This window comes from Bombina bombina, chromosome 12 (genome assembly GCF_027579735.1).
Source record: "Bombina bombina isolate aBomBom1 chromosome 12, aBomBom1.pri, whole genome shotgun sequence".
NCBI lineage: Eukaryota > Metazoa > Chordata > Amphibia > Anura > Bombinatoridae > Bombina > Bombina bombina.
Genome location: NC_069510.1, coordinates 64,458,586 through 64,474,777, shown reverse-complemented (window position 1 = coordinate 64,474,777; position 16,192 = coordinate 64,458,586). Strand labels below are relative to the sequence as shown.

General features: G+C 37.1%; 1 protein-coding gene across 2 annotated transcripts in view; it reads left to right on the top strand.

The window, feature by feature from the left end:
- Nucleotides 1–16,192, top strand: part of TAFAZZIN (tafazzin, phospholipid-lysophospholipid transacylase) — a 69,427-nt gene that overhangs the window by 18,724 nt on the left and 34,511 nt on the right. For both annotated transcript variants that reach the window (XM_053695953.1, XM_053695954.1), the window contains exons 5-6: nt 3,595–3,680; nt 6,472–6,552. In XM_053695953.1, coding sequence (XP_053551928.1) covers nt 3,595–3,680; nt 6,472–6,552 — 167 coding nt within the window. The remainder of the gene's footprint in view (nt 1–3,594; nt 3,681–6,471; nt 6,553–16,192) is intronic.

The following is a 16,192-nucleotide window of genomic DNA, read 5'->3' as shown; positions in this document are numbered from 1 at the left end:
TACTGATGAACTTGGAGTATCTATTATTGGAAACATAGGTTTGATTTGTTTCCTTTCTTTCTGTCTCTGCTAACATTGTTTTTATAATAGTATAAACTGTATTATTTAGTTGTGAACTTGGCGCCCCCTAGGGTTTTTTTGTTCTTTTTTTTTTTCTAACGCTCTATGCATCAGCATTTTAAAGGGACAGGAAACCCACCTTTTTGTCCATGATTTGGATAGAACATACAATTTTAAACAACTTTCCAATTTACTTCTATTATAAAATTTGCTTCATTCTCTTGTTATCCTTAGCTGAAGTAACAGCATTGCACTAATGGCAGCTAACTGAACACATCTAGTTAGCCAATCAGAAGAGACAAATGTGTGCCGGTACCAATTAATAGATAGCTTCCACAAGTGTAGGATATGTGCGTATTCTTATTCAACAATGGAAACCAAGAGAACAAAGCACATTTGAAAAAAGTGAATTTTGAAGAGTCTTAAAATGGCCTGCTCTATCTGAATCCTACAAGTTGAATTTTGACTTTCCTATCCCTTTTAAATTGAGTGTCATCTTGATGGCAGTGGCTTGTACCATTTTAAAACAAGTCCTTATTGATGCAGTGCAAGGCGCCATTCCCGTCTGAGCAGACACACTGTTTAAAATGCTTATGGAACATATTTACATATACTCCACATGCCCGAAATGTATTGCATTTACTAGATGCACTTTTGCTTCTGAAGAAAGGAGCCTTTAACCCTTTGAGTGCTATTGACAGCTCTGAGCCGTCATTGAGTTTCTCACTCAGGTGCTAACGACGGCTCAGAGCCGTCACTAGCACTCTCCCACCTTGAGGGAGATCTGGGGGCTCCCACCCGCTCCTACCCCGGCGATCGTGCCTGTAGAGTGACAGGCATCGCCGGGGCTTCCCGTTTTGCGTGGTGACGTCACTGCACAACTTTATTTATAAATATATTTATACTTAACAATTTTAAGTATAGAAGCCTATATCTCAGGCACCTCACTTCGATCACAGCGGCAGTTTCCTCTCAGGAGTTTTATAGAGAGGGAAGAAAAAAAACGCACATAGTGTGATATTGTTTATATAAAACGCATTTATTAATGTAGAACAAGGGTACTCACAGACAAGACCTCAATCTCTATGAGGTATCGTCACTGCTTTGTACAATATCAACACGATTTCAAAGTCCACAAGAAATAACTGGAGCAGCCGTATTCAACACCAAAAGTACAGCCTGACGCGTTTCAAAGTTTTGTATAACTTCTTCATCAGAGGCGGCCTAGTTATTTCTTGTGGACTTTGAAATCGTGTTGATATTGTACGAAGCAGTGACGATACCTCATAGAGATTGAGGTCTTGTCTGTGAATACCCTTGTTCTACATTAATAAATGCGTTTTATATAAACAATATCACACTATGTGCGTTTTTTTTTCTTCCCTCTCTATAAAACTCCTGAGAGGAAACTGCCGCTGTGATCGAAGTGAGGTGCCTGTTGGGATCCTGCTACTAACAAGCTGAGGACCTTTATTCCCCAAGGGAAGGCGTTTCACCTATATCCGCTTACCGCCATCTATTCCTTACCTCCTAAGATTGAGGGCATTGGATGTAAGTAGTTAGCGAGCCAGCATTAGGATACTGGATCTCAAGTGACTGTGCCGTTAACAACACTCGTCATTGTTTTTATTGTTACGCCTGGTAATGGACATTTACACGTTTCTGATTGTTATGGGCTAATGCCGATATCATTTTCCAACATATTGTTAATGTTTCAGAATTGAATAGGACTCCATAATCCGGGGTCTGTCCTTTTGGCTATCATTTACTTACATGTATTTAAACAGATACATTTTTAGCATTCCATAGTATCGTGTAGTATATTAGATACGTTTATCCAGGATACTTTGTATGCCTACTACAGATCTTTTTACATTTATTTTACTTGTATCTCTTTTATACTTGTGTGATCGTATATGCACGGTCTGCATGTAATCTATATAAGAGAACTCTGATTAATTTGGGTCACATGTATTGGGTATAGCGCTGTGCAGTTTACCATATATTTTGAATCCACATTTTCCTGTGTGAGTGTATTAGAGGGTAATACAGACACATATCTTAGGTATACTCCAGCAATTAGCTCCTCCAGTTTAGTCTTTACCTCTGGTAATACTACACTTCCCCAACTCTTGTTTTTAATATATATATATATAAAAAAAATTTTTTTTTCATAAACGATTCAGATCTTTTTATTCAAAGTCTACTTGTAATTGTTTTTTTGTTTTTCAAGAATATGAGAAGGTTAAAAACAGTAATTGGGAATACGCTATAGGGTTAAATGTCCCATACAATTTTGGGTGAACCAGCTTTTTTTCTTGTTATGTAAATGTTTAAAAAGGTAAACATTTGTAATGTGCATTTCAATATGAAATAAAAGCATTTTTGTAATATATTTTTGTAATCTACTTACATGTGTTTCCATGGCATACGCACATATCCTGTGACGGCCCGTGCACTAGTATTCAAACACCCCCAAGGCAGAACATGCTGTGAACTGAGATGTCCTCGCAGAAAATGCAGCATGTCTGCTGTAAGAAAGGTACACATGAATGAACTGTTGACTCTTTGCAGTGCTGCTCTTCATCAGGCTACACTCTTCAAACAGCGCTATGCTTTGGCTGCACTCAGTAAGTTTTCGATAACAAAGTGCTGTTTGAAGAGAGGTCAGATATGGAGCAGCACTGCAAAGCAGCAGTGCATTTATTGTTGACTGGCTCTGGTTTTTTCACAAGACATTTTAAAAACAACAATTTCTTTTTTTCTTTTAGCTAATTTGCAATGCAATTGTCAACTGCTGCACTATATTATAAAACTTTTAAAAATTGCTTTATTCTTTTTCTATACACACCACCGCCAGCTCTCTGAGCAAGCATAGTGTTTGAATACCGGTATATGTGCGTATGCCGCAGAAAAACAGTAATAACATTTACTAGAAGCATTTTTTTTGTTAACGAAAATATATTGCAAAAATGCTTCTATTCCATATTCAAATGCACCCACGCGTAATTCAATTTTGACCCTTCTATCCCTTTTAAAGGGACATGAAAGTCAAAATTCAACTTTCACGTGTTAAGATAGGACATAGAACTTTAAGAGACTTCTATGATCACATGCACTTTGTTCTTTTGGTATCCTTTGTTGACAAAGTATACTTGGGCTCAGGAGAAGCAATGCTCTACTAGAAAGTATCTGGTGATTGGTTGCTATACACACAAGTGCTTTGTTATTGGCTCCTCAGATCTGTTCTTCTTGGACTCAGTAGTTGCTCTGGAGCTCACTTTATAGCAGTTAAATACATAGATACATCTATAGGGAATAGCGCAATGATAAAATGCTTTTACACTTTAGAGTTTTTTTCCATTTGAATTTTATTCCGGTGGCTTGCAGTATGCACATAGAAACAGGTCTTAGCTATTAGCGGTGGAAGGAGTGGACAGGTTCCCTACCTGTGAGCTTTGTCCACTCCTGGTAGGGGGGGGGGGGACATTGTGAATAACTTGCTTTATGGCATGTTTAAACTTCTTTCCCCAGGACCCCAACGGCTGCTGATATCTGCTTCACTCAGGAGTTTCACTCTTTATTCTTTAGTCTTGGAAAGTGTGTACCTGTATGTCGGGGTGAGTAACTCTTCATGGGGTGCCAGAAAATCAAATGATCTCATGGATGCATGGTTGATATTTGGCTAGAACAAACATTCTGTGTTAAAGGGACACTGAACCCAAATTTTTTTATTTCGTGATTCCGATAGAGCATGCAATTTTAAGCAACTTTCTAATTTACTCCTATTGTCAATTTATTTCAGTCTCCTGGTATCTTTATTTGAAAAGCAAAAATGTAAGTTTAGATGCCGGCCCATTTTTGGTGAACAACCTGGGTTGTTCTTGCTGATTGGTGGATACATTCACCCACCTATAAACAAGTGCTGTCCAGAGTCTAAACCAAAAATTGGCTGGCTCCTTAGCTTAGATGCCTTCTTTTTCAAATAAAAATAGCAAGAGAACGAAGAAAATGTGATAATAGGAGTAAATTAGAAAGTTGCTCAAAATTGCATGCTCTATCCGAATCACAAAAGAAAAAAAATTGGGTTCAGTGTCCCTTTAAATGCAGAATATGAAATGCATCAGGTAACTTTTAAATTAATGAAAAAAATGATTTTGCTGAAAGTCTTTCAAATTTAAATATAAAGTCACTTTAAACCCAGAGCTGGAAGAATATTTGCCTGGTAGATGAGGACCTTTAAAAGGGCAAATAATTAACGTAACCTGATTTATATAAGATACAGTTGATTTAACATATTTTTGCTGTTTGATTGGACATGATATTGCAAATTTAAAGTGTAATTGCTGTCTTAAAAGGACATGAAACGCTAAATTTGTGTATTGTGATTCAGACAGAACATACCATTCTAAACAACTTTCCAATTTACTTCTATTATTTAAAGGGATAGTAAACCCCAAAATTTTCTTTTATGTTTCAGATAGAGAATACAATTTTAAACAACTTTCCAATTTAATTCTATTATCAAATTGTCTTCATTCTCTTGTTATCCATTGCTGAAGGGACAGCATTGCACTACTGACAGAAAGCTGAAAATATCTACTTAGCCAATCACAAGAGACAAATGTGTGCAGGCACCAATTAGCAGCAGCTCCCACTAGTGTAGGATATGTGCGTATTCATTTTTTAACAAGGGATACTAAGAGAACGAAGCACATTTGAAAATAGAAGTGAATTTAAAAGTGTCTTAAATTACCTGCTCTATCTGACTCATGCAAGTTTAATTTTGACTTCCCTATCCCTTTACTTTGCTTCCTTCTCTTGTTATTATTTGCTGAAAGGTTTATCTAGGAAAGCTCAGGAGCAGCAAATAACCTAGGTTCTAGCTGCTGATTGGTGGCTGCATATATCTACCGATTGTCATTGGCTCTCCCATGTGTTCAGTTAGAAACCATTAGTGCATTGTTGTTCCTTCAACAAATGATACCAAGAGAATGAAACAAATTTTATAATAGAAGTAAATTGGAAATTTGGTTAAAAGAACATTTTTGGGTTTCATGTCCCTTTAAGGTGCACTTAAACAGGAAAAATTATGACCCTTTCCTATGGTTTGCTTTTGTAATAAACAGAAACAAAAAAACAATAAATTGTTTTTCTCTTTAGCAGATTGCAATTGATTTAAAGGGAGATGAGACCCAAAAAAATTATTTTATGACCCAGAAAGAGTATACAATTTTAAACAACTTTCCAATTTACTTCTATCAGCAATTTTGCTTCATTCTCTTTGTATCTTTAATTGAAGGAGCAGCAATGCGCTACTGGGAACTAGCTGAACATATCCGTAAACCAATGATAAGAGGTATATTTGTGCAGCCACCAATCAGCAGCTAGTTCCCAGCTCCTGAGCTAACCTAGGTTTGCTTTTTAACAAAGGATACCAAAAGAACAAAGCAAAATAGATGACAGAAGTACATTGGAAAAGTGTTTAAAATTGTATGCTGTATTTAAATTGTGAAAGAAAGAAACTATTTGGGTTTCATATCCCTTTAAAATAGAGGACCTAGAAATTTCAAAGTTATAAGATATATTTACACCAATAAATCATGCTTTATTAGCCTGTCATAAATTGTAAAATTATTTTTTGCCTTCACCAATTGTACAATAGATCTGTATTTACTCAGAGACGACAGATTATCTGAGTCATAAGGCAGTCAACCATATTGCTAATACATGTTTTTTGTTGTGGAGATCACAACCGCTACAAGAACATGGACTAAAGTATTTATTTTTTAGCGTGTGGTAGTATCAAATAATTGACATAAGTCTGTCTTATAACTACTCATTTGAAACAGGGGACTCTTCCCTTTCAAAGAGTTGTCTCATATTAGTGCTTAAATGGCAGTTCTAGGGTCTTTTTTTAGAGCTTAGATAATCAAAGAAGTCTCCTAATATAAGATAATCATCATCTTTGTTTCAATCATTTGCAACCTAGAAGAACACATGACCTCTCATTAGAATGAGGGGATCTCCTTTTTTATATGAGGGGTGTGGCATCTTAATAATTGTGTATAGTTATAAATTCACGACTGAAGCTGGAGATATATATTAGTAAAATAGTTTCAACCAATACAAATCTTAATATATTTACAAAAAAGCTCCAGTTGAGCTTAAATTAATCCCATTAAAAAAAAGGTGACCCATTTAACACAAGCAGTCATATTCCCCCCCCCCCTGAATTCTGTTTCTAGATAGAAATCTATCTAAACCATTTTTAAATGTATCTAAGGTATTGGTATTTACTACCTCCTCAGGTATTAAGTTCCACAATTTGATTGCTCTTACAGTGAAAATATGCTTCTTTCCTATTTTTTTCTCTCTGGTACTTTATACTTTTTAATGATTTCTGTACAGGTGATGGGATATATCAAAAAGGAATGGACTTCATTATCGAGAAGCTGAATCGTGGAGACTGGGTACACGTCTTTCCTGAAGGTAATGATTAATTTACACCCAGTACTATTTATTTGTGGCTTTGGGTCATTTGGGTCACCAGTCTAACAGCCAACTGACGAGCACCTAAATCCAGCGGCTAAATGGCTAATTCACAGTTGGCTGTTAGACTGGTTATGCATATTCTGTAGATCGCACATATGGGGCTTACTACACGCTCTGTGTAAATCTAGCCCCTTGATTGGCCCAATATGACACACCTCTATACCGGGCTACTTTGGCTGCGCTGAGAACGCTGACAGTTTTACAGCACTTCTCCTGAGGTTGTTATTACGTACCAGCCAAACGGCATGTTTACATACACTGACTAGCTCTATTGTTTCTATGTAATTGTTGTTGCTACGGTACATTTAGCAGTTACTTGCGTTTCTTATTGTGCTTTATTATTTTGTCTGACTGGGGGTTTGGGCGCTCCTCTGTTTCTATACTCATGTTATACATTTATCTTCGTTCTCTTGCTATCTTTATTTGAAAAAGCAGGAATGTAAAGCATAGGAGCCCGCCCATTTTTGGTTCAGAATCTGGATAGCGCCTGCTGATTGGTGGCTAAATTTAGCCACCAATCAGCAAGCGCTACCCAGGTGCTGAACCAAAAATGGTCCGGCTCCTAACCTTAAATTCCAGCCTTTTCAAATAAAGATAGCAAGAGAACGAAGAGAAATGTATAACAAGAGTAAATGAGAAAGTTGCTTAAAATTGCCTGCTCTATCTGAATAATGAAAGAAAAATGTGGGTTTCGTATCACTTTAAAGGGACGTTATACACTAGATTTTTCTTTGCATAAATGTTTTGTAGAAGATCTATTTATATAGCCCATCTGGGAGTGCGTTTGTAACAATGTTTAGTTTTACTTATTTTTTAATAACATTGTGCTGTTTTTTAGACTCCTAACCAAGCCCCAAAGTGTCAGATGTATACGCTCGTTTACAGTCTACTGCTGGCTTCTGGCTGTCTAATCTGTCTTTTCATATGTAGGGGAGGGGTGGGGGGGGTGGGTAGTGTCTGCTCCCTTCCCCTTTCACTGGGTGTCCCATCTTAACCTTATCAACAGTGCTAAACTTAGAAAAAAGGTTTTATATTGGATTTTTGATCAGTATCTGTGCATATTATTCTTTATAGTAATGTCTATTATATGCAGTTATATGGAAATGGGTGTATACTGTGCCTTTAATTTTGACTTTCCTATCCCTTTAAGTGAAATTAAGTGAGTAAGTTATTGCATTGTCTTTTTATACATATTTGACCATGTAACTTCCCTAAAACCTATCAGGATTATGCTATTCGCTATATAAAATGTGAGTGTGTGTTTGGGGGACAATAATATTTCTTAATTTCTCACAATTACTTTGATTTTATTCATATTTAAATTATAGTTCATATATGAATATTTGATGTCAAAAGAAAGCCCTCTTTGTCTTGTAAAAAACAATATACAGTATATTAAAGGGACATTCCAGCCAAAATTGGAATCCACATGGATGCATTTCAGTTTTGAACAGAAGCATTTTTGTAATAATACATGCAATAGAAAAAATGCTTCTAATAAAAGCTACAGCTGTTTCAAATGTGTATTTAAGTATGCACCGTGCACCAGCATTTTAAACACAGAGGCTAAGGTGCTTGTGCCATCTGGTAATGATTACATTTGTTAATTGCTGATGTGATACAAGCATTCTGAGAAGCTGCAGTATTCAAATGCTGGTGCACTGAGAATATCTAGGTATGCTTCACATGCACGTGCAGAGAAAAAAGTTACTGCTAAAACGTTTTTGCAAATATGTTTCTGTTCAAATATGTAATTCATCTATGTGCATTTAAATTTTGACCGGAATGCCCCTTTAAGTGTGGGTTAAATTAATTTGAAAGAGGTAAATTATGATTAAACAAACACATAGCTCAAGTTCTAGGTTTTGTTTTTGTTCAGAACTTGGACAATTGCCTCTTTACTTAAAGGGACAGTCTAAAATAGAATTGTTATGGTTTTAAAAGACAGATAATCCCTTTATTACCCATTCCCCAGTTTTGCATATCCAACACAGTTATAATAATACACTTTTTACCTCTGTGATTACCTTGTATCTAGGAACCTTCTTCCAGCCCCCTGATCACATGACTGTAACTATTTATTATCTATTGACTTGCATTTAATACTGTGTTAAAGGGACAGTCAAGTATAAATTAAACTTTCATTATTCAGATAGGACTTGTAATTTTAATCGACTTTCCAATTTACTTTTATCATCAAATTTGCTTTTTTCTCTTGGTATTCTTAGTTTAAACTAAACATAGGAAGGCTCATATGCTGATTTCTAAGCCTTTGAGGGCTGCCTCTTATCACAAGCTTTTTAAATTCCTTTTCAACACAAAGAGACAGAAAGTACATGTGGGCCATATAGATAACACTGTGTTCAGGCACAGAAAGTTATTTAAGATTTAGCACAAAACAATGCTAAATTTAAGACAATAGATAATAAACAGTCACAGTCATGTGATCAGGGGTCTGGAAGAAGGTTCCTAGATACAAGGTAATCACAGAGGTAAAAAGTATATTAATATAACTGTGTTGGTTATGCAAAATTGGGGACTGGGTAATAAAGGGATTATCTATCTTCTAAACCAATAACAATTCTATGGTTGACTGTCCCTTTAAATCTTAAATAACTCCCCGGGTGTGGACACAGTGTTATCTATATGGCCAAGACATGAACTATCAGTCTCTTGTTGTGAAAAGCAATTTAAAAAGCATGTGATAAGAGGCAGCCCTCGAGGGCATATGAGCCTACCTAGGTTTAGTTTCAACTAAGAATACCAAGAGAAAAAAGCAAATTTGATGATAAAAGTAAATTGGAAAGTTGATTAAAATTACAAGTCCTATCTGAATAATGACAGTTTAATTTTGACTAGACTGTCCCTTTTAGGGGTTAAATACCGTTGTTCCATTTGTGTTGAGTCTTTGTTTCTGCTGGCCACAGGCTAATGATCCATGCACTATTAATGACAAACAAAATGGCAGTTTTGCTGGTTTGGTGATTACGTTACAGGTTGAAGGGCTGTTGTGTGCATCAATCTGTTGTTATAGTGAGGTGTTCTTTAAAACCATAGAGATGCGTGTGTATGTATAACCAAAGAGAATGACAAAATGCCCATAGCGTTTACATTTCGGGAGAGAAAATCAAGTTCAATATGGGTTATTGACTTGGCCAATTTTTATTAGTGTAAATTGTTTTTTTTAACTTAAATTCATTGAGTGGGTGGTGTTTGTCTGGTGACGTTGCTTTCTAACATTGTCCAATATTGCGGGGGGTAATTTTAGTGTGTCTTGCCTATTTAGTGATGATAAACTTTCCACTTTTTATAATCCGATCCTGAATATAAATGATATTTTTGGTGGACATTAATTGATCACTTCTGATGAAGATGCGCTGTAACTTTTTAATCTAGCTGTGTCATTCTAATACTGCGCACTCCCACCGCCCACTTCAAAAGTAGTATTTGTCTGTGAGCTAACGGTTTGAACTGTTCTCCAATCACTGCTCTATCCCTATGGCACTTTTATTGTAGGTAGAGCGCTGATTGGAGAACAGTTCAAACCGTTAGCTCACAGAATATATTGCTTTTGAAGTGGGCGGCGGGAGCGTGCAGTATTAGAATAGCACGGCTAGATTAAGAAAAAAGTTACATCTTATCTTCATTAGATGTGATCAATTAAAGTCCATCTAAATATCACTAAAATTCAGGATCATTCACTCAATTCTGAGTGTAAATAAAGTTATACCCATTTTAACTCACTGTTTGACGGTCCGCAAATTCAACCCAAAATTTTTTTTTTCTTTGTGGATTACGTTTTTTATATTGGCCTATTGAAAATCTGTCCGTTAGGCGGCTGTCAATTAACGTCATCCACCTCTTTTACGATCTGTGCATGCGCTATATTTTTTTTTGTGCTCCTCTCGGAATCCAGACGCGCTCCCGATTCGCGCATGCGTAATGTTATTATGTTGAAATTAACATAATACGTAATAGGCTTCCTACAGACGTCTACCATACGAATTTTGACAAGCGATGATGAAATTTACTTTTAACAAGGAACAGTTATTAGTTAAAAATACTGTTTCCAGTCATTTAACGCATGCGCAATTCAGAAAGGGTTCGCAGGTTAGCGAATGCGCAGTATAGAGGGATGTGGTGAACGCGTTTTAGAGAGACAGGTGGGACCGCTCTATACGTCAAAGAACAGAAAAGCAGGAAATAGGGGTTGGGAGGAGTCAATAATGAAAACAGTAGGGAATTTATAAATCTTTAGATTTTGCAAAGTATAAATGATATAGGGAAAAAAAAGTTAGCGATTAGCTTATGTAAGGATTAACAAATGCTTTGATGTGAAAACGTTACCTTCACTTTAAGGTACGTCAGTTTAACATATCAAACTATTTTCTACTTACATTGGGGATTTACAAGAAATATTAAATACATTTTTTTTTCTTCTTCTCTAAAGGCAGAAAAATAAGGAACTGCTTGTGATAGTTCATTGTCATCTTAATGTTTATATAGATCAAGGAAACCAGAAGCCTTTTTTACATTTCACTCAGGAATGAGAAAAGTCGGCAAAGCAATTTAGCTTATAGATACGTTTGAAAATAATGCTCGGCTACAATGTCAAAATAAATTTGCTTCGTTCCCATGATACGTCCCTGCTTTTCAACAAAAGTTACCAAGAGAGAGAAAATTTGATAATAGACGTAAATTAGAAGATTGTTTAAAATCGCATGCTCTATCTGAATCACGAAAGAATGTTTAGGTTTCAAATTTACAGCACAGAAACAGACTGACCATCTTCTCACGTGCAAGGAGACTCGAGGCAAAGAGCTGATAGGCTATTTATAGCTATCACTTGGTTATCTGCATTTTGTATGAAGTTCTACCAGCTGAATATTGTTTTCATTAACTCTTAAAAGGTTTTTAAAATGTATTTCCTATTTTTCATATCCAACGCCAAATGCCTTTCATGGACATATCCTAAGTCTTTGGTATTGACCTAATAATTACTCTTCAGTTCATGGCATAAGATGAATGGGATTTTTTTTTTTCTTTTTTTAATTATTGATAAGCTAAAGGGACGCTAGAGTCAAAATTAAACTAATGATTCGGATAAAGCTTGCAATTTAACAAAACAAAACTTTTAAATATACTTCCATTATCAAAACGTGCACAGTTTTTATATGCACACTTTTTGACTTTTTGAGGGTCCAGCTTTTACAGAGCACGTGCGAAAGTGTACAGTGTATATATGTATGTGTATATATATATTACACACATGCATGCGCACATACACACACACACACACACGCATACATACACAACGCATACATACATACACACACACGCATGCATACATACACACGCATGCATACATACATACACAACGCATACATACACACACACGCATGCATACATACACACGCATACATACATACACACGCATACATACATACATACACACACACAACGCATACATACATACATACACACGCATACATACATACACACGCATACATACACAACGCATACATACACACACACGCATGCATACATACACACGCATGCATACATACACACACACGCATGCATACACACACACGCATGCATACATACGCATGCATACATACATACACACACATATACATACATACATACACACACACACGCATACATACATACATACACACACACACGCATACATACATACACACACACACACAAATATACACACACACACTGTTCTGTGCTGTCATGACATGCCTCCTACAAACTATACGTGACATATTGACATTCATTCACATATGCACAGTTACCCTCAGTCATCATCTCACTCAAAATAAAAAACCGGCCCAGAGTAAAAAAAACAAGCAAAATTTAAAAAATATGTCACACTGGTTGAAAAACGCTGATTTCAGGCATCTGCTGGGGGGCTTGGAACCTATCACCCGCTGATTCGGGGGTCCTACTGTACTTTTACTAATGGTAGGTACTTCCTGCTAATATTCATTGGCTGATAGGCACTTCCTGCTAATACTCAACAAGCATTATATGAGCCAATGAATAAGAAGTACACACCTGATACAGCTATACTGATTTCAGTGTAAATTTAAAGAACTATTAAATACAGTAGAACTGCAAATCCGACAAATGCATAAAAATACAAAGCAATAACGCTTTTTCTGAATTTTATTTAAAGGGATAGTTAAGTCGAAACTAAACTTGCATGATTCAGATAGAGCATGTCATTTTAAGACACTATTTTCAAATGTGCTTTGTTCTCTTGGTATTACTTGTTGAAAAATAATATGCACATATCCTACTCTAGTGGGAGCTAGCTGCTGATTGGTGCCGGCACACAGTTGTCTGTTGTGATTGGCTAACTAGATTTTTTCAGCTAGCTAACAGTAGTGCAATGCTGTTCCTTTAGCAAAGGATAATAAGATAATGAAGCAAATTTGATAATAGAAGTAAATTGTAAGGTTGTTTAAAATTGTATGTTCAAATCAAATCATGAAAAGAAATGTTGGGGTTTCCTGTCCCTTTAAGCATAGTTTTTGGGTATTTTTCCTAACAAATTTAAAAATCTCCTTTCATTTCTCTGCCCCTGTATCATGTGACAGTTATTAGCGAATCACAGAATCATATATGTATGTGTACACTCAAAGTGTGAATATAGGAAGACTGCACAATTTGATAATGGAAGTACTTCGGATTATTTATTTATTTTTATTATTTTTTTAAATTGCATGCACTGTGTCCCTCTTTAAACAGTGTTGACTTCATATTTATCCAGACAATAACATGTAAACGTTTAAATGCTGCTTTCTCTTGTTAAGTGTATCCAGTCCACGGATCATCCATTACTTATGGGATATTCTCCTTCCCAACAGGAAGTTGCAAGAGGATCACCCACAGCAGAGCTGCTATATAGCTCTTCCCCTAACTGTCATATCCAGTCATTCTCTTGCAAGCCTCAACCAAGATGGAGGTCGTAAGAGGAGTGTGGTGTTTTATACTTAGTTTATTCTTCAATCAAAAGTTTGTTATTTTTAAATGGTACCGGAGTGTACTGTTTATCTCAGGCAGTATTTAGAAGAAGAATCTGCCTGCGTTTTCTATGATCTTAGCAGAAGTAACTAAGATCCATGGCTGTTCTCACATATTCTGAGGAGTGAGGTAACTTCAGAGAGGGAATGGTGTGCAGGTTTTCCTGAAATAAGGTATGTGCAGTTAATATTTTTCTAGGGATGGAATTTGCTACAAAATGCTGCTGATACCGAACTAATGTAAGTAAAGCCTTAAATGCAGTGATAGCGACTGGTATCAGGCTTATTAATAGAGAGACATACTCTGATAAAAATGTAATATAAAACGTTTGCTGGCATGTTTAATCGTTTTTATATGTATTTGGTGATAAAACTTATTGGGGCCTAGTTTTTTTTTCCACATGGCTGGCTTGAATTTTGCCTAGAAACAGTTTCCTTAGGCTTTCCACTGTTGTAATATGAGTGGGAGGGGCCTATTTTAGTGGTTTTTTGCACTGCAAAAATTACAGACACAGACATCCAGCTTCTTCCTGCATGATCCAGGACATCTCTGGAGGGCTCAAAAGGCTTCAAAGTCGTTTTTGAGGGAGGTAAAAAGCCACAGTAGAGCTGTGGCAGTTGTTGTGACTGTTTAAAAAAAAACCAAAAAAAAAAAACGTTTTTGTCTTTTATTATTCAGTTTTGGGTATTAAGGGGTTAATCATCCATTTGCAAGTTGGTGCAATGCTCTGCTAACTTGTTACATACACTGTAAAAATTTCGTTAGTGTAACTGCCTTTTTTCACTGTTATTTCAAATTTTGACAAAATTTGTGTTTCTTAAAGGTGCAGTAACGTTTTTTATATTGCTTGTAAACTTGTTTAAAGTGTTTTCCAAGCTTGCTAGTCTCATTGCTAGACTGTTTAAACATGTCTGACACAGAGGAAACTACTTGTTCATTATGTTTGAAAGCCATGGTGGAGCCCCATAGGAGAATGTGTACTAAATGTATTGATTTCACCTTAAACAGTAAAGATCAGTCTTTAACTATAAAAGAAATATCACCAGAAGATTCTGACGAGGGGGAAGTTATGCCGACTAACTCTCCTCACGTGTCAGACCCTTCGCCTCCCGCTCAGGGGATGCACGCTAATATGGCGCCAATTACATCAGGGACGCCCATAGCGATTACCTTGCAGGACATGGCTGCAATCATGAATAATACCCTGTCAGAGGTATTATCCAGGTTGCCTGAATTAAGAGGCAAGCGCGATTGCTCTGGGGTTAGGAGAAATACAGAGCGCGCAGATGCTGTAAGGGCCATGTCTGATACTGCGTCACAATATGCAGATCATGAGGACGGAGAGCTTCAGTCTGTGGGTGACATCTCTGATTCGGGGAAACCTGATTCAGACATTTCTAATTTTAAATTTAAGCTTGAGAACCTCCGTGTGTTGCTAGGGGAGGTATTAGCTGCTCTGAATGACTGTAACACAGTTGCAGTACCAGAGAAATTGTGTAGGCTGGATAAATACTATGCGGTACCGGTGTGTACTGATGTTTTTCCTATACCTAAAAGGCTTACAGAAATTATTAGCAAGGAGTGGGATAGACCGGGTGTGCCTTTTTCCCCACCTCCTATATTTAGAAAAATGTTTCCAATAGACGCCACTACACAGGACTTATGGCAGACGGTCCCTAAGGTGGAAGGAGCAGTTTCTACTTTAGCAAAGCGTACTACTATCCCGGTTGAGGACAGTTGTGCTTTTTCAGATCCAATGGATAAAAAATTGGAGGGTTACCTTAAGAAAATGTTTATTCAACAAGGTTTTATTTTACAGCCCCTTGCATGCATTGCGCCTGTCACGGCCGCGGCGGCATTCTGGTTTGAGGCCCTGGAAGAGGCCACATCCATACAGCTCCATTGACTGAAATTATTGACAAGCTTAGAACACTTAAGCTAGCTAACTCATTTGTTTCTGATGCCATTGTTCATTTGACTAAACTAACGGCTAAGAATTCCGGATTCGCCATCCAAGCGCGTAGGGCGCTATGGCTTAAATCCTGGTCAGCTGACGTGACTTCGAAGTCTAAATTACTCAACATTCCTTTCAAGGGGCAGACCTTATTCGGGCCTGGTTTGAAGGAAATTATTGCTGACATTACTGGAGGTAAGGGTCACACCCTTCCTCAGGACAGGGCCAAAGCAAAGGCCAAACAGTCTAATTTTCGTGCCTTTCGAAATTTCAAGGCAGGTGCAGCATCAACTTCCTCCGCTTCAAAACAAGAGGGAACTTTTGCTCAATCTAAGCAGGCCTGGAAACCTAACCAGTCCTGGAACAAAGGCAAGCAGGCCAGAAAGCCTGCTGCTGCCTCTAAGACAGCATGAAGGAACGGCCCCCTATCCGGCGATGGATCTAGTAGGGGGCAGACTTTCTCCCTTCGCCCAGGCGTGGGCAAGAGATGTTCAGGATCCCTGGGCGTTGGAGATCATATCTCAGGGATATCTTCTGGACTTCAAAGCTTCCCCTCCACAAGGGAGATTTCATCTTTCAAGG